The following is a 23,170-nucleotide window of genomic DNA, read 5'->3' on the forward strand; positions in this document are numbered from 1 at the left end:
AGTCTGGACAGATGCAGTCGATTTGCGGCTCTTCCTTGAAGATGCTCTTATGCTTTAGCGTGGTTCAGATCAATGTTTTGCGCAACACGGACTGGCACTTAACACTTTGGGAGATCTGGTAGATGAGCGCGTGGAAGATTTTTTTTAGGGAAAGGATCGGTTGGGCAAGCCAGGCAAAGATATCTTTATAAACAGACTTCACTCTATTATTTTTTGTTGCCAGTTTTTTTTTGAAATGGAGGATTACTCCTGGCATCTGTATCAGAGTGATGCATGCAGCCTTTTTATTAAGTAAAGTAACCGAAAAGTTTGTGATCCAGTACAAGCTCACTAAGAGAAAGAAAATTTTAAAAAGTATAATATGCCACAACGGGCGATAATAGAACGAGATGACAAAACACCTATCCTATTATTTGACCGCCATCCAAATCGGTTGTAGATATCCCGAGCTACCATCTCCCATCAGGCAGACCTAGTAACCAAAGGCTCCCCAGCTTCCACATGAATGAGTAACGATCACATATGAATCCAAGCAGTGGCCCTGTAGATAACCTGCAGAAAATTTATACAAGTTTGTCTGTAAAAAACCATGTCATTTGTACAGTTCCATATATCCAAAAGTAATGCACACACTCCTATCCGAATATGTCTCACAATATTTGTCTCTACTCCATCTAGCCACGTCACAAATAACGTGTGAATACTATTTGGAGCGGTGATAGTAAAGGCTATATGAACTGAGCGCCATAATAGTTTGGCCAGCGGACAATCGAGAAAGAGGTCTCTGATGGTTTCATCTTGATTACAAAAGCTACATCTTTGACTATCCTCCCAATTACGTTTTGCCAAGTTATCCTTAGTCACAATCACCTCCTTATGAACAAACCACATGAAGACTTTGATTCTTAATGGGATTTTCATCTTCCAAATATGAATCGATTTCGAAATCCGACTAGAATTAATTAGGTCCAAATACATAGATTTCACCGAGAAAATGCCATTTGTAGTTAATTTCCAGTTAATCCTATCATGCTCATCAGAGAGGTTCACATCCATCAACCTTCTGACCAGATGTAGCCATGCTTCCCATCGGTCTCCTACCAAAGATCTCCGGGATTGAATATTTAGAGGGTTGGACTGTAACATGGTAGCAACGTAAGCCTCCTTACGTGGCTAAAGGCGTCTCCCCTAACCACGTATCCTCTTAGAATCTCGTCGAATCACCGTTTCCAATGATGAATTTATTTCTATGGAAGAAAGTTGCTTTCCTTCTCATCAAGCCCTTCTAAAAAGATGAATCATTGGATCTAACGGTAACCTGGGCCAAGGTGTTAGATTGTAAGTACTTATTATGTAAAATTTGTACCCAGGTGCCTTCTGTCTTCACATCTTTCGTAAACAGACTTCACTCTATTATAAACAGTCTTCAATTTAAACTTCAGTTTATAATATAAGACTACAAACTTTCTGAAGAGCACATCTTTTGTGCAAATCCTTTCAGATCTTCAGTTCATAATCTTGTACTCTGTGATGTACTTCTCCATAAGTTTTTGAAGAGCACCATACACATGATGATTTTTATAACCGTGTTTACTCATTACCTGGGTTGTATTGTCCCCCCCGCCCCCCCCCCCCCCCCCCTGGTCGACGTGCTGCTTTTTTAATTGGTTGCAGACTTCTTGTACTAGTTCCTAAGTATTCTGCTTGTTCATGGTTCTTGGATGATTATTTTCTCCTTGCCATTTGCAGAAACCAATGTATTTGTCGATTGGATTCAGTCAAACAGATTTTCTCCGGGAATCAACTGCTTGCAACTAAATTAGTGATACTACTATGTGTATTACTACCTTCCTCCTAGTTTACTAGTCCTCATTGTATTTTGGGTCAAAGTTTGACCACATATTTAACTAGCAAAATGTTAATGCATGTCACTGAAAATTACATTTTGGGTTCATATTTGGATTTAGTGGACAAATTTTAAAGCCAAATATACACTCTTCACCAGACGAAGAGAATACGTAATACAAGTGGACTATTAAACCAGGACGGAGGTACTACCTTTCAGTTTCTCGCTCATTGTCAGTTCAGATTTATTAAATATTTTATTAAATACTATACTCTTTCCGTCCGGAATTAGATGACACTCAAAGTATCTAAACATTTTTAGTGCTAGATACATCCATTTAAATGTTAAGGAGAAAATACCACAGAAAATACTGGCTACAGACCTAGGACCTCTCTTTTTCATGCTATGCGTTCCATCAGATGAGTGTACTCTCACATGAAAAATATTACTTTTCTTGAGCCCATTGCAGAGTTCAAATTTATTTGCCTTTTCGTCATCGCAAGTCAAAGTCTGCATGCAAACGGACCCAACGTCCGAGGTGTCGTACCAGATCCTTCTACACCAGTCCGCACCCACCCCTGCATCCGGTTGGCACACGTTGGCCACCACTCACCACACCGGTGAGACACGCCACCACTAGCGATGGCCTCGGGATTCTCATGTCCCATTAATGGCGTGTTTGGCGGGTTGACCACCTCGGGTCCCATCACTTGTCTAATTGCAATTGACTGCGCTAGCTGATCGTCGAACAGAGAGCCGTTTGCCATACTATTCGTGTACTTTTCTAATCCATATCACATGTACCAAGTCACTGATAAGCTGGAGCCTTGCAGGATGAAGCAAGGTGCGAGTGGATCCATGCGGGCTCACCGCCCAAGCCCTCCTAGTCAAACCCCTATGTGGAAATCACTAGGATGCTGCTTAGGCACCAGCAAACAGCCTGTGTGTATATAAACACACAGGCAGAGGTTGCTCAACACACAAACTTTGAATCTAGGTAGAGAAGAGGGAGAGAAGAGACGGAAGGAGAACAGGCAGAGTTACTCAACACACAAATTTTGGATGTAGCTAGAGCAGAGGGAGAGAAGAGACAAATTTAGAATGTAGCTAGAGCAGAGGGAGAGAAGAGACGGAAGGAGAACAGGCAGAGTTACTCAACACACGAATTTAGAATGTAGTTAGGGCAGAGGGAGAGAAGAGACTGAAAGAGAACAGGCAGAGTTACTCAACACAAAAATTTAGAATGTAGTTAGGGGAGAGGGAGAGAAGAGACGGAAGGAGAAGCGACCGCCGGCCGGTCAGGACGGCGACTGGATGGCTGCCAGCTCCTCCTCGGCGACGGCACCGGCGGTGAAGGGCGTGGCGAGAACGTTGGCTCACCGCCGCCAGGCCGTGGTTGGATTCCTGTTTGCTCTCATCGTCATCCTCGTGCTCCACACCACCGTGGTGTTTGGCCCGTTCCAGTCTACTAATGCCAATGGTTAGTACTTAGTACTCCCTCCGTTTTTATTTAGTTTGCATATTAGCTTTGGTCAAAGTCAAGCTTTACAAACTTTGATCAAATTTATATACAAAAATATTAAGATATACAATAACAAATCAACAACATTAGATTTATTATTAAATGTACTTTCACATCGTATAGATTTATTATAATAAATGTCTATGTTGTTTTCTATAAATTTGATCAAACTTTACGAAATTTGACTTCAGTCAACTTTAATATGCAGAGTAAATAGAAACGGAGGGAGTACTCGTAATCTACTTCTGTTCTATCTAAGATCTTCAGTAGTGTGATATCATAGCAAGTACTCCTTTCGTTCCTAAATACAGGTCTTTGTGAGATTTCTCTATGGACCATATACAGATGTATATATAGATGCATTTTAGTGTATAAATTCACTAATTTTGCTTCGTACGTAGTTTATAGTGAAATATTTGTAAAGACTTACATTTAGAAACGGAGGGAGTATGATGCAACCTCATGGAATGCGAACTACTAGTAGTAAGCATGTTATTGAGTTGCCATAATATTTAAAGAGAAATAGATGACACTAGTATCGTAGTACCTCCTTTTTGGTTAAAGGGCTTATATTTTTTTTTCTGTTTTTCCATTTTTATAAGTCTCATTTCTATTACTCTTCATCACATGCTCAGATATTAAGGTGCATTAAATCATTGCATGCGATAATTAATAGAAACTTGTCAATGCATGTTATTTTTTTGTCATTTATTGGTCATGCATGCATATATTGCAATTAATGCATTGGTAAACATATTTTTTTAAACAATTGCATTAATTCAGTACTTTTGCAAATTATAAAAATTATTCTATCACTCATCATCTACCTAGATTGATGAAAATTTTGAACTAGGCCCTATAACCAAAAAGAAGGAAGTATCATGACACTGTATCATATTAAATGAGGAATAATATATTATGAGTAATGTAAAATAGTAAATAAGACTATCTAAAGATATTAATTGAAGATTCTTTTAGATACAACACTAAGGCTGGCCATAGTGGTGGTATCTTAGTTGATATCATGCACTCAGGACTAGCAAACAAGATGACATGGCAAACAATAAAAAAAAGATGGTTAGAGTAACATAGGTAGATACCATATCATAAAAAAATGATATGCCACTACTCCCTCTGTCCGGTGAAGAATGTACGTTTGCCTTTAAAATTTGTCCATAACAGAGTGTACTTCATCTTGCCAATGTACTTTAAAATAGAAAAAAATGCTTTTCATTCATCAAATGGTAATCAAGACCAATAACATTCTACACATGGTGTACTTAATTTTTACATGCACTTAGCTCATTGGGGGTTGGATAATTAAAGAGGACAGAGACGGTGGCTTGCATCTTCCCAATGCATTTTTTACTATTTAGTATGTGTCATGCATGTCAATAAATAAAGTCATCTATGCACTATGAAATTAGTATCATACACCACTCCCTCCATCTCAGTTTATAAGTCTTGCACGTGTATCTAGGTCGTCAATTTAACTTATACAAAATAAATTTTTTAACATAAAAATTATTTCAGTAGAAAATAGAATATCTAAAGTTTCTAATTATATATTTTTTGTAATGTATGCCTCTTATTAAGTTGGTCAAATTAACGACCTAGGTACACATGCAAGATTTGTAAACTGAGATGGAAAGAGTAATATCATATCCATGATACTAGAATTTAATACTCCCCAATATGACTAAGATGAAGTAGTGTACTTGGACTACTATATCTAAACATCAATCTAATGCCATTAGATTGTATAGAGTATCTTAATAAGATACTCCCTCCGTCCAGTGAAGACTGTACATTTGGCTTTAAAATTTGTCCACAAAAGAGTCTACTTCTATCTTTTCAATGCATTTTAAAGTAGGAAAAAGTGTTTCTCTCTCATCACACGATAATCAACCAATATCAGTCTACACATGATCTCCTTAATTTCTCAATGCACTTAGCTCATTAGGGGTTGAATAATTAAAGAGAAGAGAGTTGATGGCTTGCACCTTTCCAATTCCTTCAAAAACGTTGTACTGCATTAAGTGCTCTATTAAATTCATTTAAAAATGCATCACACATAGCCACTCCATTTTTGTCAGAACGATTGTTTCTGGTTTGCATTCAATCCGCTCCCAATCCATACTTACTACTACCTCCTCCTTTCCGGTTTATACAACCTATCTAAAAAAAATCGTTCTATTAGTCTCAGTTCTACTACTTATCATCACATGTTCAAATTTTACAGTGCATTAAATCACTACTGCATGCAAGTATGAAGAGAAACTCAGCAATGCATATAAAAATTCTTGGTTATTTACTGGTCATGCTGGCTTTGTAATTAATGCATCGGTAAACACAACTTTTTGAGAAAAAGAACATACTCCCTCCTTTCCGATGTATTGGGTTCATCTCATTTTCTTGATATTTCCATATTATAAGTCTTATTTTTTACTTCTTTTCACAACATGTTCACATTCCAATGTGCATTAAATTGATGCATGCAAAGATTAAAAGAAAACAGCCAATGCATGAAACCATTCCTACTCATTTAGTGGTCATCCATGCATACAATGTAAATAATGCAGATTAAACTATGAGTAATTTTGTAAACTACAAAATACATTCCTCCACTCACCATCTATCTTGGTTGATGAGATTTCAGATTTAAGCCATATAAACCGGAAAGGAGGGAGTACTGATTAAGTATTTTTGCAAACAATGAAATTTATTCCACCACTCATCATCCACCTTGATTGTAGAGATTTTCAAATTGAGTCATATAATAAACCAGAAATGAGAGAATACATAGAACTAACTGAAAGTTAACATTGAGTAGTAGTGTCAAACAAGCTACAAGATTCTCATAGTGTTTCTAGTCTCAAAATGGGACCACACGTATTTTTAAAATTTATCAGTTGTTTATTTATAGACATTATTTAATTTATAATAATATTATTGCTTCTTCGAATGTGTGTAGTTGTTCTGGAGTCCACTTCGGGCGAGCAAAATGCAAAGACCTCTTCTCCTCTAGCGGCACAAGCGGCGTCAGCGCCTAATAATTCTACTCAAGGTATATTAACTAGGGTGTTGCTAGATCTCAGTCGACAAAGACTTAACAAAAAGTCTCAGTCAAATGATAGAACATATAAAAAGAAGAAAGATTTTTAATTTTTTTACACGCATCTCCATGTGAAGTCTCATTCGACTGAGATTTATCGATCGATCCCAATTATGAATATGATTCTAGCAAATTCACTGTAGTAGATATACCAAATTCTCCGTATTTTGTTTTGTTGATGTATACTAATATTGACAGCTGCAGTACATGCCATAGAAAACGGGCAGAAGGACGATGTAGCCAAGAATGATAGGGAAACAAGGGGCCAGTTAGGCCAAACAGGAAAAAATGATGCTAGTGATGACAAGACGCAGGAAGAGCTCATTCGCCAAGAACTCGATCGAGACGTCAAACGTGGTTCGTTGCGCTTAACTTTGCTTCCGTTCGAATGCCATTTCATTCATCATTTGAATCGGCCGCGTGCATGCAGGTGCTCCGCGCAAGCCCATCTGCGACCTCTCTGATCCTAGGTACGACATCTGCGAGATCACCGGAGACGCTCGTGCCATCGGCGCCAACCGTACCGTCCTCTATGTCCCGCCAGCCGACGAGCGCGGCACCGACGGCCCGGAGTGGGCCATCAAGGACCAGTCCCGCAAGCAACTGGGGGACATCAAGGAGGTGAATGTCAAGACCCTGAGCGCCGCCCAGTCCTTGGTGGCACCGGAGTGCACCTCTCGGCACACTGTCCCGGCCGTCGTGTTCGCCATGAATGGGATCATAGGCAACCCATGGCACGACTTGAGCGATCTCCTGATCCCGCTCTTCATCACCACCCGCGCCTACGACGGCGAGGTCCAGTTCCTTGTCACCGAGCTCCAGCCGTGGTTCGTGGACAAGTATCGTCTCGTCCTCACCAACCTGTCACGCTACGACATCATCGACTTCAACAAGGACGCCGGCGTCCGTTGCTACCCGCACATCATAGTCGGCCTCCGCAGCCACGGCGACCTCGACATCGACCCAGCCCGCACGCCGCGCAACTACACATTGCTGGACTTCCGCCTGTACATCCGGGACGTCTTCCTGCTCCCGTCGGACGACCGAGGAATCCCGTACAAGGAGGCCAGCAAGAAGAACGCAGCCGGCAACGACAATGGCACTGCTGTCACGGAGAATCCAAAGCCGCGGCTCTTGCTCATCAATCGCGGGGAGAGCAGGAAGTTCGTCAACCTTCCGGAGATCTCCGCGGCGGTGCAGGCAGCCGGGTTCGAGCTGCTGGTCATGGAGCCGAGCCGTGACATGGGGATGGAGGAGTTCGCCCGGGCGGTGGACTCATGCGACGTGCTGATGGGCGTGCACGGGGCCGCGCTCACAAACTTCTTCTTCTTGCGCACCAACGCGGTGCTGCTGCAGGTGGTGGGGCTGGGCCTGGAGCGCGAGGCCTTGCATTACTACGGCAATCAGGCCACGGCGGTGATGGTGCAGCACATCCAGTACTTCATCAGTGCCGAGGAGAGCACGCTCTACGAAAAGTACGGCAAGGACCACCCGGCGGTTAGTGACCCGGACTCGGTGCACAAGCAGGGGTGGCAGGGTGCAAAGCGCTACTTCTGGGCGGAGCAAGACATCAGACTCAACGTCACCAGATTTGCTCCCACGCTGCATCAGCTAATCCGGACGCTCCAGGAGTAGGGAAACTAGATACGTGATACTACTACCTCTGTTCCTAAATTTTTTGAGAATGACAAATAACTCAAAATTTTACTGCAAGTACTTGAAATGTTTGGATAATTGAGTTAAATTGTTTTATTTATGGTCTTTGTTCTATGTTTAGAAATGGAAAGGAATTGCAAACATCTAGGTGCCAGGACTCGACCCGAACATGAAGTTTATTGCTATTTTAATAGCGAATTGCAAACGAAATCGAAAAACATGAAACTTGGCATGGTGCCCTCATATGGGATCCATATGTTGTGGTACCAAATTTATACAGTTTCTCAAATAGTTGTCATGTAGATTGCTTAAAGAACGTACCATCTTTAAGAAAGAATTTACGTTTCAATAGGGAACATGTTAGGTTTGAAGGCAAAGTGGTGGTTGCATCATCGCTTGAGATCGAAATCTTGTCTACTCAATATACATCATTACGAGGGTGCTTGGTTGGGCTGTGAGCTGTGGAAAAGCTGCTATGGGCTGTGAGCCGTGGGAAAGCTGTTGTGGGTTGTGAGCTGTGGGAAAGCTGTTGTGATGGAAAAGCTGCTGTGGGTTGTGTTACCGTTTGGTAAACTGGCTGTCTGAGCTGTGGCTTTCGAGTAAAAAGTCAGGAATGCCCCTAAGATGCTGAGATGGTATTTATGTGCTGATATAATGATAATAATCTGTTATAGACATGTTTCACTAATTTTTGAGCAATCGTACGTATGTTGGGAGTGAATTGCAAAAAACCACCACATTTGGGGCATCGATTGCAGAAAACCACGAGGTCGCTAATCATTTGCAAAAAACACTGCATATTCAGTAAACTTTTTGCAGTGTGCACTGATCGACCGATTTGCTTCGTTTGAGTGCGTTTCCGACAGATGGGGCCCGGTTTCCCCCTACGTGGCATAACGAACGGCAAACGGCGCCGTCTGGTCGAGACGACTTGGTCGGCTCGCGTCGGACCGGCCGACCGCGCCGCCCCCACTCCACTTCTCACTCAGTCGCTCCTCTGCTCTCCCTGGGGCTTCAATGGGGAAGGCGAAACCTGGCGGCGACGACGGCGGCGGCGCTTCCACTGGCGATGCTGGTGGTGATGGAGATCCACTGGAGCTCTGCGGGAGCTCGAATCCTTCTCAGGCGGTACCTCCTCCCCAATCCCCGGACCCGCAGTACACGGCGGCTAGGGCATTTGCCAAGGCGGTGAAGGCAAATCCGACGGGCAGCCAGCACTTTGCATCCTCCTTCGGCGGTGTGGTGTAAGCCATCCATCCTCTCCCCCTCCTCACTGTTTCCCTGTTTCCCCGATCTGGATTCTAGGGTTAGGGTTCTAGGACAAGTACAGAGTTGGGGATTATGTTGTTTGTATTTGGTTTGGATTATTGTGTTACAGTAATGTTAGTGAACTGCAAATTAGCTTGCCCTTAATTATTCAGTCATGCTAACTGAATTTTATCTATAATGTTTGGGTTCTAGGGTTAGGATTATTGGGTTACAGTAATGGTTTGGAGTGCAAATTAGCTGTAACACTAGTTTTCAGCTTACACAGTAATTTATTCTGTCATGCTAACTGAATTTGAATTGGTTAGTAGTTTAACATAATTGCACTGCTTAGTCTTGCTAACTAAGATGTTTTTAACTTAACTTTAACACTAGTTTAACATAATGGCTCAGTAGTTTCAACTGCAATTGCACACTAGTTTTGAACATAATGGCTCAATAGTCAGTTGTTTTAACTGAATTGTTTAACACTAGGTTTACTGAATTTTATCTGTATTGTTCAACACAAGTTTTATCTGAATGTTAACAACTATGTTAAATGAACTAGGTTGGATGATGAAGAATGGGAAGTGAGGTTCCATTTCTTTGATAGAGATAATTTGGAAAGAACCATTTGCTTATTAGACATAACATGTTGGAATCTTATTGCACTAATAGAGTTGGAAGGCTTTAGTTCAAGAGATTATATGTATTATGTCAGAGATCCAGGAGTTGGGGTGTCAGGAATGGAAGAATTAACTGATGATGACAAGGTTGAAGAAATGTTGGATGACATATGCAGTAAAGGAAATAATGTGGTTAACATTACAGTTATGAGAAGTGATGCACCCACACCAGCTGACCTGAACATTGGTCATGTTTATGAAGAGCAGGTCCCTTTGTCTGAATTAGGTGTACCACTTGTCTATGAGGTAGATACTTCAGGAGTTCTTTTCCCCAGTCCAGTTAAGCCCCAACCACAACCTGTCCAGGTCATGAACACCCAGGAGAGTTCATGTTTGAAGCTTAAGGGTCCAAGTGAACCAGAGTTTGCATTGGACTATGGTAGTGAGAGGCATGAGTACTTCATGGAGACAGACCAAGATCAAGAGAAGATTGAGAAGATGATGGAGCAGAGAAGGAATGAAGAGATTGAAAAGTTTAGCACCAATAAGAAACAAAAAGGGAAGTACAAGGAAGCAAAAAGAAAACTTCCAGAGCTGCTTGCTGAAGATTTCACTGACAGTGATAGTGACAATGAGATTTTAGAAGATGAAGACATAATAGCTAGGCTGGAGGCAATGAAGAGGCATAGAGCTGATCCTCTCAATCACTTTGAAGGAGACACTGATGTAGAAGAGCTTTATGAACCAGATGAGGAGGAGTTGGAGGAGGAAGCAGGAGAGGAGGAGGTAGGACAGGATGAGCAAGCTGAGGAGGGTAGGAGAGGAGGAAGCACTATAGGAGGAAGTAGTGCAGGAGGAAGCAACAGCACAGGAGGAAGCCAGAGGAAGGGGCCAACAACCAGATCACATGGAAGTCTTGACCAAATCATAGAGCAAGATTGGATACCTTGATCTGATGAAGAGAGCAACCCAGGTGACTTAAGTCAGGATGATAATGATTGTGCTCAGCTTCCAACATTTAGGCAACCAAATGGTAGGAAGAGCAGGGCCAGAAAGCAGAAGCCTAGGCTTTGGTATGATGAGAAGAGGGAGAACCCATAAGAACAATTTGTGAAGAAACTTTGTTTTCTAGATGTCCAACAATTCAGGAGAGCACTTCTTACATTTCACATCTCACAAAACAGGAACTACTCTTTTCATAGAAACTGCTCAGATAGAGTTATTGTAGTTTGCAGTACAGAAGACTGTCCTTTTTTCATTGCTGCTTCTCAAATAGCACGTGAGAAAACTTTTTGTATAAAGAAGATGAACTTGTACCACAATTGTGCTGCTGTAGGAGAGAGCACCAAAGCGACTGCAAGATGGTTGGCACATGAGTGTGAGGAACAGTTGAGGGCAGACATAAACACACCAGTCCAGACCATAATAGCCAATTTGAAGAATAAACATGGAATAGAAGTGTCCATTCACATGGCCTACAGAGCAAGGAAAGCAGCTAAGAGTGTTGTCCAAGGAGATCAAAGGGCACAATACACAAGGATAAGGGATTACCTCCAAGCTGTGATGGATACCAATCCAGGAAGTAGATGCATTGTTACAACAAAGCAATTGAAGGCCCATCCTAGCATAAATCCTAGATTCCATGGCTTGTTCATGTGCCTGAATGCTTGCAAAGAGGGTTTCCTAAATGGTTGCAGACCCTTCATAGGTACCTATATTAATTTGTGTGAACACAATCATTTATGTTGTCCTAGTATTAATGTGAAATTTCCTGCTGTAGGTGTTGATGGCTGCTTCATTAAGTTGACCACAGGGTAGCAAATACTGGCTGCAACTGGTAGAGATGGTAATAACAACATATTTCCCATTGCATTTGCAATTGTTGACAAGGAAGACACTGCCAGCTGGTCATGGTTTCTAACACAACTGAAGTATGCTCTTGGTGGTGAGTCAGGGAAGCATGGCTACTACACTATCATATCTGATAGACAAAAGGTAACTCATACACCATAGTACTTACAAATAGTGCAAATTAGAACATGCTTAGTACTTACAAATAGTGCAAATTAGAACATGCTTAGTACTTACAAATAGTGCAAATTAGAACATGCTTAGTACTTACAAATAGTGTCTTCTGGCATCATATTCAAACATTAGTTTACTTTCACAGGGTCTGCTTAAAGCAATAACCAATGTATTCCCAAATTGCCCTCAAAGATTCTGCCTTAGACATATTTATCAGAACTTCCAAACAGCTGGCTTTAGAGGTGAAGAGTTAAAGAAATACATGGATCGGGCTAGTTATTCATATACTGAGCATGGATATAATCAAGCAATGGATGGTATGAAAAAAGAGTGTCAAGCAGCTTGGAAATGGCTTGGTAAGATACCAAAGCATACATGGGCTAGACATGCCATGGACACAAATTGTAAAACTGACTTGGTTGTGAACAACATAAGTGAAGTATTCAATAAAATGATACTTGATGTGAGAGGAAAACCAATTAAAACCATGGTTGATGGGATCAGAACAAAATTGTTAGTTAAGTTCAATGCCAATAGGACCAAGACAGAGACATCTAAGTGGCAGATATGCCCAACATATGCTGAAAAGCTGGAAGAAGCTAAACAGCATTCCAGATTCTGTCAGTCAATCAAGGCTGGACCTGATCTATACCAGGTTGCAAGTGAAGAAAGCACATATGCAGTAAATCTGAAAGATTACACATGTGGGTGTAGAAAATAGGACATGACTGGGGTTCCTTGCAATCATGGTGTTTCAGCAATTAACAAGGCTAAACTACATTCAGAAGATTTTGTTAATGCTTTCTTCAAGAAACCAATGTATCAACAAGCCTACAGTCCAATTGTCTACCCTATGCCTGGGCCTGATCTATGGCCAAAGACTGGGACCCCTGACATAGAGCCACCTGTTTTCAGAGACAAGCCAGGAAAGAAGCAGACAAAGAGGAGAAAGAATCAGTTTGAGAAGCCAGCTCCCAAGGATACTTCTAGGATGGCATCAATCACTTGTAGTAATTGCAATTTGAGTGGGCATAGGTACACTAGCTGCCACAAAAGTCTTAAGCCAGCCCTTGCAATGAGAAGGAACCAACATCAGGTTAATTGTCGAAACTTCGAAAAATTCAGTTTATGATTATATTTCCTATACTATGTTCTAATCTTTGTATGTTTACACTGCAGGAAAACAGAAGAGTTGATGCAGCTTCATCAGCCCCAAGGGCAGCTCCATCAGTACCCAGGGCAAGAACTACAGCTCCACCAGCACCTAGGCCAGCTCCATCAGCTCCTCCTGCAACTAGGAGAGCAACTGCATCTACTATTGCTGCTTCTAGGCCAAGTTCATCTACTGCTGCAGCTAGAAGGCCAAGTTCATCTACTGCTGGTGCTTCTAGGCCAAGTTCTTCTACTACTGCAAAGAAAACATTCATACCACCTAGAGCTTCAGGTACTAGAAGGCTGAGAAAACCTTCTTACAAGATGTCTGAGTGGTTCAATTGTTCCCAGGGTAGCAAGAAGATGTAATTTCATGATGGTGATATTGAAAACAATTTCAAGTTTGTGATGTTGAAAACAATTTCAAGTTTGTGATGTTCAAAACAGATGTGAGTTTGTCATGTTCAAACCAGTTTAATTCAGCCTATTTTGGCTACTTTGTGATGGCACTATGTAAGTTACCTAATTATGGTTGTGATCAAGACTTTTATGCATGAGGATGTCAAGTAGACTATGATAATGATTATGTTGAATATGATGCTGTCATTTAGACTTTGTTGCATCAAGCTATTTAGGATTTTATATTAATGATGATGATGTTGTTGTCACTTAGGGTGGCTCGGCGTCGACCAATCTTAAATGAACCATTTTTGTCACTTAGGGTGGCTCGGTGTCGACCAACCCCTAAGTGAAGCAAATTTGTCACTTAGGGTGGCTCAGCGTCGACCAACCCCTAAGTGAAGCAAATTTGTCACCTAGGGTGGCTCGGCGTCGACCAACCACTAAGTGAAGCAAATTTGTCACCTAGGGTGGCTCGGCGTCGACCAACCCCTAAGTGAAGCAAATTTATCACTTAGGGTGTCTCGGCGTCGACCAACCCCTAAGTGAAGCAAATTTATCACTTAGGGTGGCTCGGCGTCGACCAACCCCTAAGTGAAGCAAATTTGTCACCTAGGGTGGCTCAGCGTCGACCAACCCCTAAGTGAAGCAAATTTGTCACTTAGGGTGCGTCGACCAACCCCTAAGTGAAGCAAATTTATCACTTAGGGTGTCTCGGCGTCGACCAACCCCTAAGTGAAGCAAATTTATCACTTAGGGTGTCTCGGCGTCGACCAACCTTAATTTAACCATTTTTTTCACTTTGGGTGTCTTGGTGTCGACCAACCACTAAATGAAGGATCCAAACTACAAACAGACCTTTCATCACAAACCAACATAAAAATAACACTACAAACATCTTCATTAAATGATCCAAGCTAAACCCATTACATGCCATGCCATACTTCACAGCTTAGTTCAACAGATTCAAATTTAGCACACATTACAAGCCATAGTTCAATGCTTCATAAGTAAATTAGTTCAACAGATTCAAACTTAACACATTACAAGCCATACTTCAAAGCTAGTAACTAAAGACAATGACCCACATGGTCATATGACAGCACAATTTATTCTTCACCACAAATACCCTTGATTTCCTTCAGCTTCCTCTTGTTACTTTCACCTTCTTTCTTCAGGTCAGCAACAGCACACTGCAAAGTACTCTTCTCAATGCTCAACTTCTCCTTCTCTTTAGTCAACTCAACAATGTAACAATCCAGCTTCTCCTTCTCTTTCTTCAGGTCAGCAAAGCTAAACTCCAAAGTCCTCTTATCAGAGCTCATCTTTTCCTTCTCTTTCAGATGATTGAACTTCAAATTCCTAATGACATTGGCTTGAGCAACATGAATGCACTTCAACTGATCAACAACTGCCTTCAATTTTTTGATCTCAGCATCCTTTTCCATGCTGCTGTCAGCAATATTCATATCAGTTCCATGTGGCAGATTATCCTGAGAATCCAAGAGGTTGTTCACTGAAGGAAATATGCCCTAGAGGCAATAATAAAGTTATTATTTATTTCCTTATAATCATGATAAATGTTTATTATTCATGCTAGAAATGTATTAACCGGAAACATAATACATGTGTGAATACATAGACAAACAAAGTGTCACTAGTATGCCTCTACTTGACTAGCTCGTTAATCAAAGATGGTTATGTTTCCTGACCATGAACAATGAGTTGTTATTTGATTAACGAGGTCACATCATTAGTTGAATGATCTGATTGACATGACCCATTCCATTAGCTTAGCACCCAATCGTTTAGTATGTTGCTATTGCTTTCTTCATGACTTATACATGTTCCTATGACTATGAGATTATGCAACTCCCGTTTACCGGAGGAACACTTTGGGTGCTACCAAACGTCACAACGTAACTGGGTGATTATAAAGGAGCATTACAGGTGTCTCCAAAGGTAGATGTTGGGTTGGCGTATTTCGAGATTAGGATTTGTCACTCCGATTGTCGGAGAGGTATCTCTGGGCCCTCTCGGTAATACACATCACATCAGCCTTGCAAGCATTACAACTAATATGTTAGTTGTGAGATGATGTATTACGGAACGAGTAAAGAGACTTGTCGGTGACAAGATTGAACTAGGTATTGGATACCGACGATCGAATCTCGGGCAAGTAACATACCGATGACAAAGGGAACAACGTATGTTGTTATGCGGTCTGACCGATAAAGATCTTCGTAGAATATGTAGGAGCCAATATGGGCATCCAGGTCCCGCTATTGGTTATTGACCGGAGACGTGTCTCGTTCATGTCTACATTGTTCTCGAACCCGTAGGGTCCGCACGCTTAAGGTTACGATGACAGTTACATTATGAGTTTATGCATTTTGATGTACCGAAGGTTGTTCGGAGTCCCGGATGTGATCACGGACATGACGAGGAGTCTCGAAATGGTCGAGACGTAAAGATTGATATATTGGAAGCCTATGTTTGGACATAGGAAGTGTTCCGGGTGAAATCGGGATTTTACTGGGTTACCGGGAGGTTACCGGAACCCCCCGGGAGCCATATGGGCCTTCATGGGCCTTAGTGGAAAGGAGAAAGGGGCAGCCCAAGGTGGTTGCGCCACTTCCCCCTCCCCTAGTCCTATTAGGACTAGGAGAAGGTGGCCGGCCCCCCTCTCTCTCTTTCCCCCCCTTGGGGAATCCTAGTTGGAATAGGATTGGGGGGGAGTCCTACTCCCGGAAGGAGTAGGACTCCTCCTGCGCCCTCTCCCTGGCCGGCGCCCCCCTCCCCCCTTGGCTCCTTTATATACTGAGGTAGAGGCACCCTAGAACACACAAGTTGATCCACGTGATCTATTCCTTAGCCATGTGCGGTGCCCCCTGCCACCATATTCCTCGATAATACTGTAGCGGAGTTTAGGCGAAGCCCTGCTGCTGTAGTACATCAAGATCGTCACCACGCCGTCGTGCTGACGTAACTCTTCCCCGACACTTTGCTGGATCGGAGTCCGTGGATCGTCATCGAGCTGAACGTGTACTCGAACTCGGAGGTGCCGTAGTTTCGGTGCTTGATCGATTGGATCGTGAAGACGTACGACTACTTCCTCTACGTCGTGTCATCGCTTCCGCAGTCGGTCTGCGTTGGGTACGTAGACAACACTCTCCCCCTCGTTGCTATGCATCACATGATCTTGCGTGAGCGTAGGAAAATTTTGAAATTACTACGAAACCCAACATTCACATCTTCAACAAGCTTCTCATAAGTCTCTTGCAACTCTTTTTTCTGTTGTGCTAGATTGTGCACAGTAAATGAATGCTCAAGGCATGCCATCTTATTGGCCTGGATGCTATCCTCATACATAAGCCACAGTTTGTGGAGTGCATTCTGCAGATGATCTGGCCACTCCTCATCTACCCACTGCACTAATCCACAGTTATTAACTCTCTGCAATAAAAAATAAAGTAGTTCAAACATGTTGTCACATGTTACATTTTCAGTTAAGTTCAGGTTACAGTTAAGGTGCAGATTCAGTTAGATCAATTCAACTCAAAAAACTAAACAACAATTATTGTGAGCATGTTTCCTAACATGAACAGTTACTATGAACATAAATCAATATCAATGAACCATGAACAGGAACTATGAGCAATGAACAGTAAACCCTAGAACATGAACAGTTAACCCTAGAACAGATGAACTGTACTACACAGGAGAGGTTTCACATTGCAACTAATTTACTAACTTATTTCTACGGCACAGGCAATGAACCTCCTCCCAGTGCTTATCCCCTGGAATGCAACACATTTCTTCCCTGGCTTGCCATGCTCGCACATCACCCTCAAATCGTCAGTAGAACCAGTGAACAACGGGTCATCCATTGTTGGTGGGATCTGGGCAACACAAATGTACTGGTTCAAATCGAGTTGAAACCCTAAATCCAAAATGCCCAAATCAAAACCCTAAATGCAGTCCCGGTGGAACCAACTGACCTTAATAGGGGAGTCGTAGGAAGAAATGATCTGCACCTCGGAGTCCTCACTGCTCGAGCCGTCGGTCCAAGACACCATGGCGGCCAGCGGCGAGCGGAGACGAGAGGAGGCAGAGCAAGGTTGAGAGCGGGAGGGAGAGCAGAGGAACGAGTGAGTGAGAAGTGGAGTGGGGGCGGCGCGGCCGGCCGGTCCGACGCGAGCCGACCAAGTCGTCTCGACCAGACGGCGCCGTTTGCCGTCCGTTATGCCACGTAGGGGGGAACCGGGCCCCATCTGTCGGAAACGCACTCAAACGAAGCAAATCGGTCGATCAGTGCACACTGCAAAAAGTTTACTGAATGTGCGGTGTTTTTTGCAAATGATTAGCGACCTCGTAGTTTTCTGCAATCGATGCCCCAAATGTGGTGGTTTTTTGCAATTCACTCGTATGTTGGAGGTAATTAAAATGTGATAATTGTGAACGAATGAAACTACAAATATAAAATTAGTTCTTCATACATTACCAAGAGAATTAAATTGTTCATACATCACCGGCCACATATCTATACCAAAAGACACCACTTAATTTCCCACATCTATAGCTAAAGACGTTACTTGTTCATGCTTCATCAGTCACATATCTATACCATAAGACAAGACATCACTTGCTCTCCCATAAGATAGTTACCCTCCTCTCGCGGCAAACAATGAGTCAGCAATGTTATCACGAACATTGTTCATGTTTACCGCGTCAAGTAAAGATGAGACACTATCGCCTTGTAGTGGTACAGTCTGTTGCACCGCATGTGGCATGTTGTCCTCATCCGCGTCACACTTAACAAACTCTTTGTCACGTAACTTGGTGTCCCGAATATAGTTGTGAAGCGCCATACAAGCAACAATAATTCTCTTTTGTCTTCTAGGCTTTAATTTTGGCACCTTCTTCAAGATGCGCCACTTTTCCTTGAACCCCCTTTTTATCCTAACCGATTTTGATCCTGCAAGTTGCAAATTGAACTCGGGCATTATTTCTAGGGTGTAAAGTGTGTTTCCCTCAAAATATACAGTCCGTAAATCATTAATAAAGTCCATCTTCTCATACTATATTTTTTGCATATCTTTTGCCGAGTGCTTTGTTTCGGAAGCTTGAAGCATATTACATCGTACGCACAAGTTATTGTTTTGAAAATGAGCAAATTTGTTGTTTCAACCTTCTTGTAACCTACTAGTAGTATTTCCTATCCTCTATTCACCGAGCGTTCGAAGCAGCTGGTGTAGAGTGGGAGAAAATCTGGTGACGTTAAGCCTGATGTCCTGCTCGTCCCACAAGTACTTCCTTAACAACTGCCACCCCTGCTTACGTAGTGCCTCTGGGTCACGTACCGCCAGGTGGTCTTTGCCATACTTCTCATACAGCGTGCTCTCCTCCACGGTGATGCTGTACTCCATGTCCTGCAACATCATGTCCTTGGCATGCACGCCGAAGTAACTCATGGCCTCCCTCTCTAAGCCCCATGGCACCACCTGCAGCATGACCGCGTTGGTGCGGAGGAAGAAGAAGCTTGTGAGCGCGGCCCCGTGCGCGCCCATCAGCACGTCGCACGAGTCCACCTCCCGAGAGAATTCGTCGAGTCTCATGTCACGCAGCGGCTCCACGACCAGCACCTCGAACCCGGCGGCCTGCACCGCCGCGGAGATCTCTGGAAGGTTGACGAACTTCCTGATCCCGGCGCGGTTGATGAGCATGAGGCGCGGCTTTTGTTCCTCCGTGCTAGTGCCACCGTTTTTCTTCTTCTTGTTAGCCTCCTTGAACGGGATTCCTTGGCCTTCTGGCGGCAGTGAGAAAACGTCTCGGATGTACATGCGGAAGTCCAACATTGTGTAGTTGTGTGGCGTGCGGGTCGGGTCGATGCCGAGGTCGCTGTGGCTGCGGAGGCCGACTACGATGTGTGGGTAGCACCGGACACCAGTGTCCTTGTTGAAGTCGATGATGTCGTAGCGTGACAGGTTGGTGAGGATGAGCCGGTACTTGTCCACGAACCACGGCCGGAAGTCGGTTACGAGGAACTGGACCTCGCCGTCGTAGGCACGGGTGGTGATGAAGAGCGGGATCAGGACGTCGCTGAAGTCGTGCCACGGGTTGGACGTCAGCCCGTTCATGGCGAACACGACGGCCGGGACAGCATGCCGGGAGGTGCACCCCGGCGCCACCAGGGACTGGGCGGCGCTCAGGGTCTTGACATTCACCTTGTCGATGTATCCTAGGTCCTTGCGAGACTGGTCCCTGATGGTCCATTCCGGGCCATCAGGGCCGCGCTCATCGGCGGGCGGGACATAGAGGACGGTACAGTTGGCGCCGATGGCACGGGCGTCCCCAGAGATCTCGCAGATGTCATACCTAGGGTCGGACAGGTCGCAGATGGGCTTGAGTGGAGTACCTGAGTGCATACTGATTCAGAAGATGAATGAAATGAAATGACATATGAAGGGAAGTGAGTTTCTTGCGGAAGCAAGCTAACCACGTGTGACGTTGCTTCTATTATTCCCATCACCGTCCTGATCGAGTTCTTGCCGAATGAGCTCTTCCTCCAAGTTGCCCCTAGCATCATTTGCTGTTTGACCTAACTGGTCTGTGCTATGCACTTGCACCTTAGCTGAATTAATACATTGATTGAAGATGGTCAATCAATAAGTAAAATAACCGCAAGAGACTAGAGCGTACTTGAAAAATAATAATTATGTCAACATAAGATGAAGAAAGTGATTATGTCAACATAAACTATAGATGCACCCTCAAAAAAGAAATAAAGAAAAAAAACTATAGATGAGTTACCAGTTTTCTTATTCATGTCGGTCCCATCTACTAACTTTTTGTCTTCGATACGTTCTTTCCCCATCGTCTTGGTTAGTACGTCCTTCTGCCCATTTTCTATGTCATGCACTGCTGCTGTCAATGTTTGTCATCAATCCACAAAGCAAAATACGCAGAATTACATGGCCTTAGGGCAGTCTAATGCATTACTATATCTCAACTTATATACTTATATGCATTAGATAGGTATTTAGATATAGCTTCTATGATGGATTGTGTCTAAAAAAAGTCTCATTTCAATGTATTTCGTGAGAGAGAAAAAAGTACTTATCTTTGTTTTGACGCAAAGTGCTATAGCTAGATTAAGATATGGTAACTCTCGTTTTTCTCACTAAATAGGGTGACGTGTCAGATTTTTTGCTTAGGCATAATTATCAAGGTATAGTACAAGGTGTAGCATCAGGACTGCTCTTAAATATTCAATGTTAAAACAGATATAGCCAGAATACACATACAATTAGTATGTATTGATAAACTTTATATATTTTGAAACATATGTATCTAGATAAGTATGACAAAAAAGTGTGTGCACATGGAGCTGTATAACAATTATGCACATGATCTCTCTCTAAGGAAGTATTTTCATAAGATGATGCATTTTTTCAGAAGTCAAAGTTTGACCAAATTTAGAGAGAAACATACTCCCTCTATAAACTAATATAAGAGTGTTTAGATCACTATTTTAGTGATCTAAATGCTCTTATACGAAAATACGAAACTATGTATCGTGATATATCCCATACTGTGTATTTTTGCATAACCATATTCTATCTCCAAAAATGTATGATTGTACACATATCTGTTACCTACTAGTACACATGATAAATCAGAATATAACGAGACGCGTACTAGATATTAATATACCTTGAGTAGAATTATTAGGCGGCGATGACACTAGAGGAGGAGAAGTCCTGGCACTTTGTTCAGTACGCTCACCCGGCGTGGACTGCAGAACGACTGAACACACAAAGAAACAAGCACATTACTATGAAGAATTTCGTAAATGAACAGATATTACAAATATAAAAAGAAGTGTCTGGTCTTGTTTTGAGACTACTTCCTCCGTTTCAAATGAAGTTCAAGAATTGTCCTAAGTCGAACATTTTTAAGTTTGACCAAATCTATAGAAAAAATTGTAAGAATTCATAATATCAAGTATATATAACATGCAAATGTATTTCATAATGAATATAATGAAGCAAATTTGGTGTTATAGATGTTTATATAGACATGGTCAAACTTAATGAAGTTTGACTTGGGACAATCCTAAATCTTCAATTATTTTGGAATGGAGGGAGTAGAAAACACTATGAGTGAATCTTTTAGCTTCTTTTTTGGTACTGCTAAGTGTTAACTTTAGCATAAAGTTGTACTGAATGAACAAGTAATATGGATCGGAGGGAGTATGTACTAGCTTTTAAGCAAAAATCAAACTTTTGCCTAGATATGGATTTTTTTTTCAATCATGCAGGAGAGCTGCATGCCTATAATATTAAAAAGAGAGGAAAGGAAACACGACCAATTCAACAACTCCAAGTCCAGCAAAGCAAAGCTACAAACAAGCCAAAACGACAAGATAAGACACGAAAGCACAACATGAAGAGCACCACTAACAAGCAGCTAAAGAAGGATCAGACGTCCTAAGCTAGCCATTTCCAATTGCCTAGCATCGACCTTGATTTCATCTATCACTTTGCAACAATGTGAAGAGATTGTCAAACACTCTTCCGTTCCTCTCGCGCCAAATGCCCCACATGACTAAATGCACTAACGAAATTATGGTCTTGCTCTTATATCCTTGAGTTATCGACCTTGCATTCAGCCACCAATCCTTGAGAGGCTGAGTAACCTGGGGCACAATCTCACTCAATCTTGCCCACTGAAGATATCTTTGGGTTGTATGAACTAGTATGTCCGGTTGCTAGTATGATCTATGTCCATTTGTTGCGTGTGTTGATCAACTTGATCTACGTAGCTGCAAGTACGTTGCATTGTTTTTGGGGGCCGGATATTAGGGGGGCGGTATTCAGGTAACTGAGATAGTAATAAAAGAAGGTTACCAATGGAATTCGTCGCCAGGCACAGGCCGGACACCGTGGTGTAGAGCACGACGCTGACGAAGAAACCGAGCAGGAACCCGAGCACGGCCTGGTGGTGCCGAGCCAGCCTTCTCGCCATGCCCGACGACGACGGCACTGCGGCCGTCGACGACGACGAGGACCAGTCGCCAGCCATCCCCTGGGCCATGGTTCTCCTGTCACTTCTCTGTCCGCTCTACGTACCTTCTACTAGTAAATCTGTCTGTGTAAGCAGGCTCGCCTTGTGCGGCGGGTAACGTCTTTTATGCAGGCGCTTAAGCATGCAACGTTACGTGCCTAGCGATCCATTTGCAAGTGGTTGGTTCTATCTATTTTGAGCAAGAGCTACTTACGGTGAGCCCACATCGATCCACTCGCACCTAGCTTAGCTTCATTCTTACTGCTTCTACTAGTAGCTACTTTGACTTTGGTATATTGTTCAGCGTAACGTGCCGGTGGAGATCTCCCGTTCTGCAAGTCTCCAGCTTATCCCATTCCGCAGGGGGAACCGAATCCTCTAACATCCTCAAGGGATGTCACGTAAGTTACAGTAACCGTGACATCCCTTCTGCACATCTATATGGTTAAGCCCAAAATGATTATAATTAATTTGCAAATTACAAATCAATCGTATACATTTACAAAAATTACATA

At 42.7% G+C, this 23,170-nt stretch overlaps 4 protein-coding genes across 9 annotated transcripts; 2 read left to right on the forward strand and 2 right to left on the reverse strand.

The window, feature by feature from the left end:
- The first annotated feature begins 2,665 nt into the window (after positions 1-2,665).
- On the forward strand, positions 2,666-8,239 carry LOC125507275 (beta-1,2-xylosyltransferase XYXT1). Of its 3 annotated transcripts, none has more exons than XM_048671908.2 (4): positions 2,666-3,326; positions 6,343-6,435; positions 6,682-6,840; positions 6,914-8,239. In XM_048671908.2, exons 1-4 carry the CDS (start codon positions 3,161-3,163, stop codon positions 8,116-8,118), a joined length of 1,623 nt encoding a protein of 540 aa, XP_048527865.1. In that variant the 5' UTR covers positions 2,666-3,160; the 3' UTR covers positions 8,119-8,239. The 3 variants fall into 3 exon arrangements, with proteins under 3 accessions (XP_048527865.1, XP_048527867.1, XP_048527866.1); XM_048671910.2 differs by having other exon boundaries at positions 6,700-6,840; XM_048671909.2 differs by having other exon boundaries at positions 2,667-3,326; positions 6,688-6,840.
- Positions 8,240-9,140: 901 nt separating this feature from the next.
- On the forward strand, positions 9,141-11,167 carry LOC147967683 (uncharacterized). Its single transcript, XM_087522502.1, has 2 exons — positions 9,141-9,383; positions 9,953-11,167. The coding sequence occupies exons 1-2, from the start codon at positions 9,157-9,159 to the stop codon at positions 10,959-10,961; spliced, it is 1,236 nt and encodes a 411-aa protein (XP_087378628.1). The 5' UTR covers positions 9,141-9,156; the 3' UTR covers positions 10,962-11,167.
- Positions 11,168-14,695: 3,528 nt separating this feature from the next.
- On the reverse strand, positions 14,696-17,482 carry LOC125506663 (uncharacterized). The gene is made up of 4 exons (XM_087522503.1): positions 17,341-17,482; positions 16,839-17,038; positions 14,850-15,118; positions 14,696-14,744 (listed from the first exon to the last, which is right to left on the reverse strand). The coding sequence occupies exons 1-4, from the start codon at positions 17,474-17,476 to the stop codon at positions 14,696-14,698; spliced, it is 654 nt and encodes a 217-aa protein (XP_087378629.1). The 5' UTR covers positions 17,477-17,482.
- Positions 17,483-18,618: 1,136 nt separating this feature from the next.
- LOC125555481 (beta-1,2-xylosyltransferase XYXT1-like) lies at positions 18,619-22,810 on the reverse strand. Of its 4 annotated transcripts, none has more exons than XM_087525347.1 (5): positions 22,499-22,810; positions 21,303-21,395; positions 20,400-20,495; positions 20,086-20,220; positions 18,619-20,004 (listed from the first exon to the last, which is right to left on the reverse strand). In XM_087525347.1, exons 1-5 carry the CDS (start codon positions 22,683-22,685, stop codon positions 18,812-18,814), a joined length of 1,704 nt encoding a protein of 567 aa, XP_087381473.1. In that variant the 5' UTR covers positions 22,686-22,810; the 3' UTR covers positions 18,619-18,811. The 4 variants fall into 4 exon arrangements, with proteins under 4 accessions (XP_087381473.1, XP_087381472.1, XP_087381471.1 ...); XM_087525346.1 differs by having other exon boundaries at positions 20,400-20,507; XM_087525345.1 differs by having other exon boundaries at positions 20,400-20,510.
- Positions 22,811-23,170: the final 360 nt, after the last annotated feature.

This window comes from Triticum urartu, chromosome 5A, assembly GCF_056163025.1.
Source record: "Triticum urartu cultivar PI428250 chromosome 5A, HENAU_Tu73, whole genome shotgun sequence".
NCBI classification, from domain to species: Eukaryota; Viridiplantae; Streptophyta; class Magnoliopsida; order Poales; family Poaceae; genus Triticum; species Triticum urartu.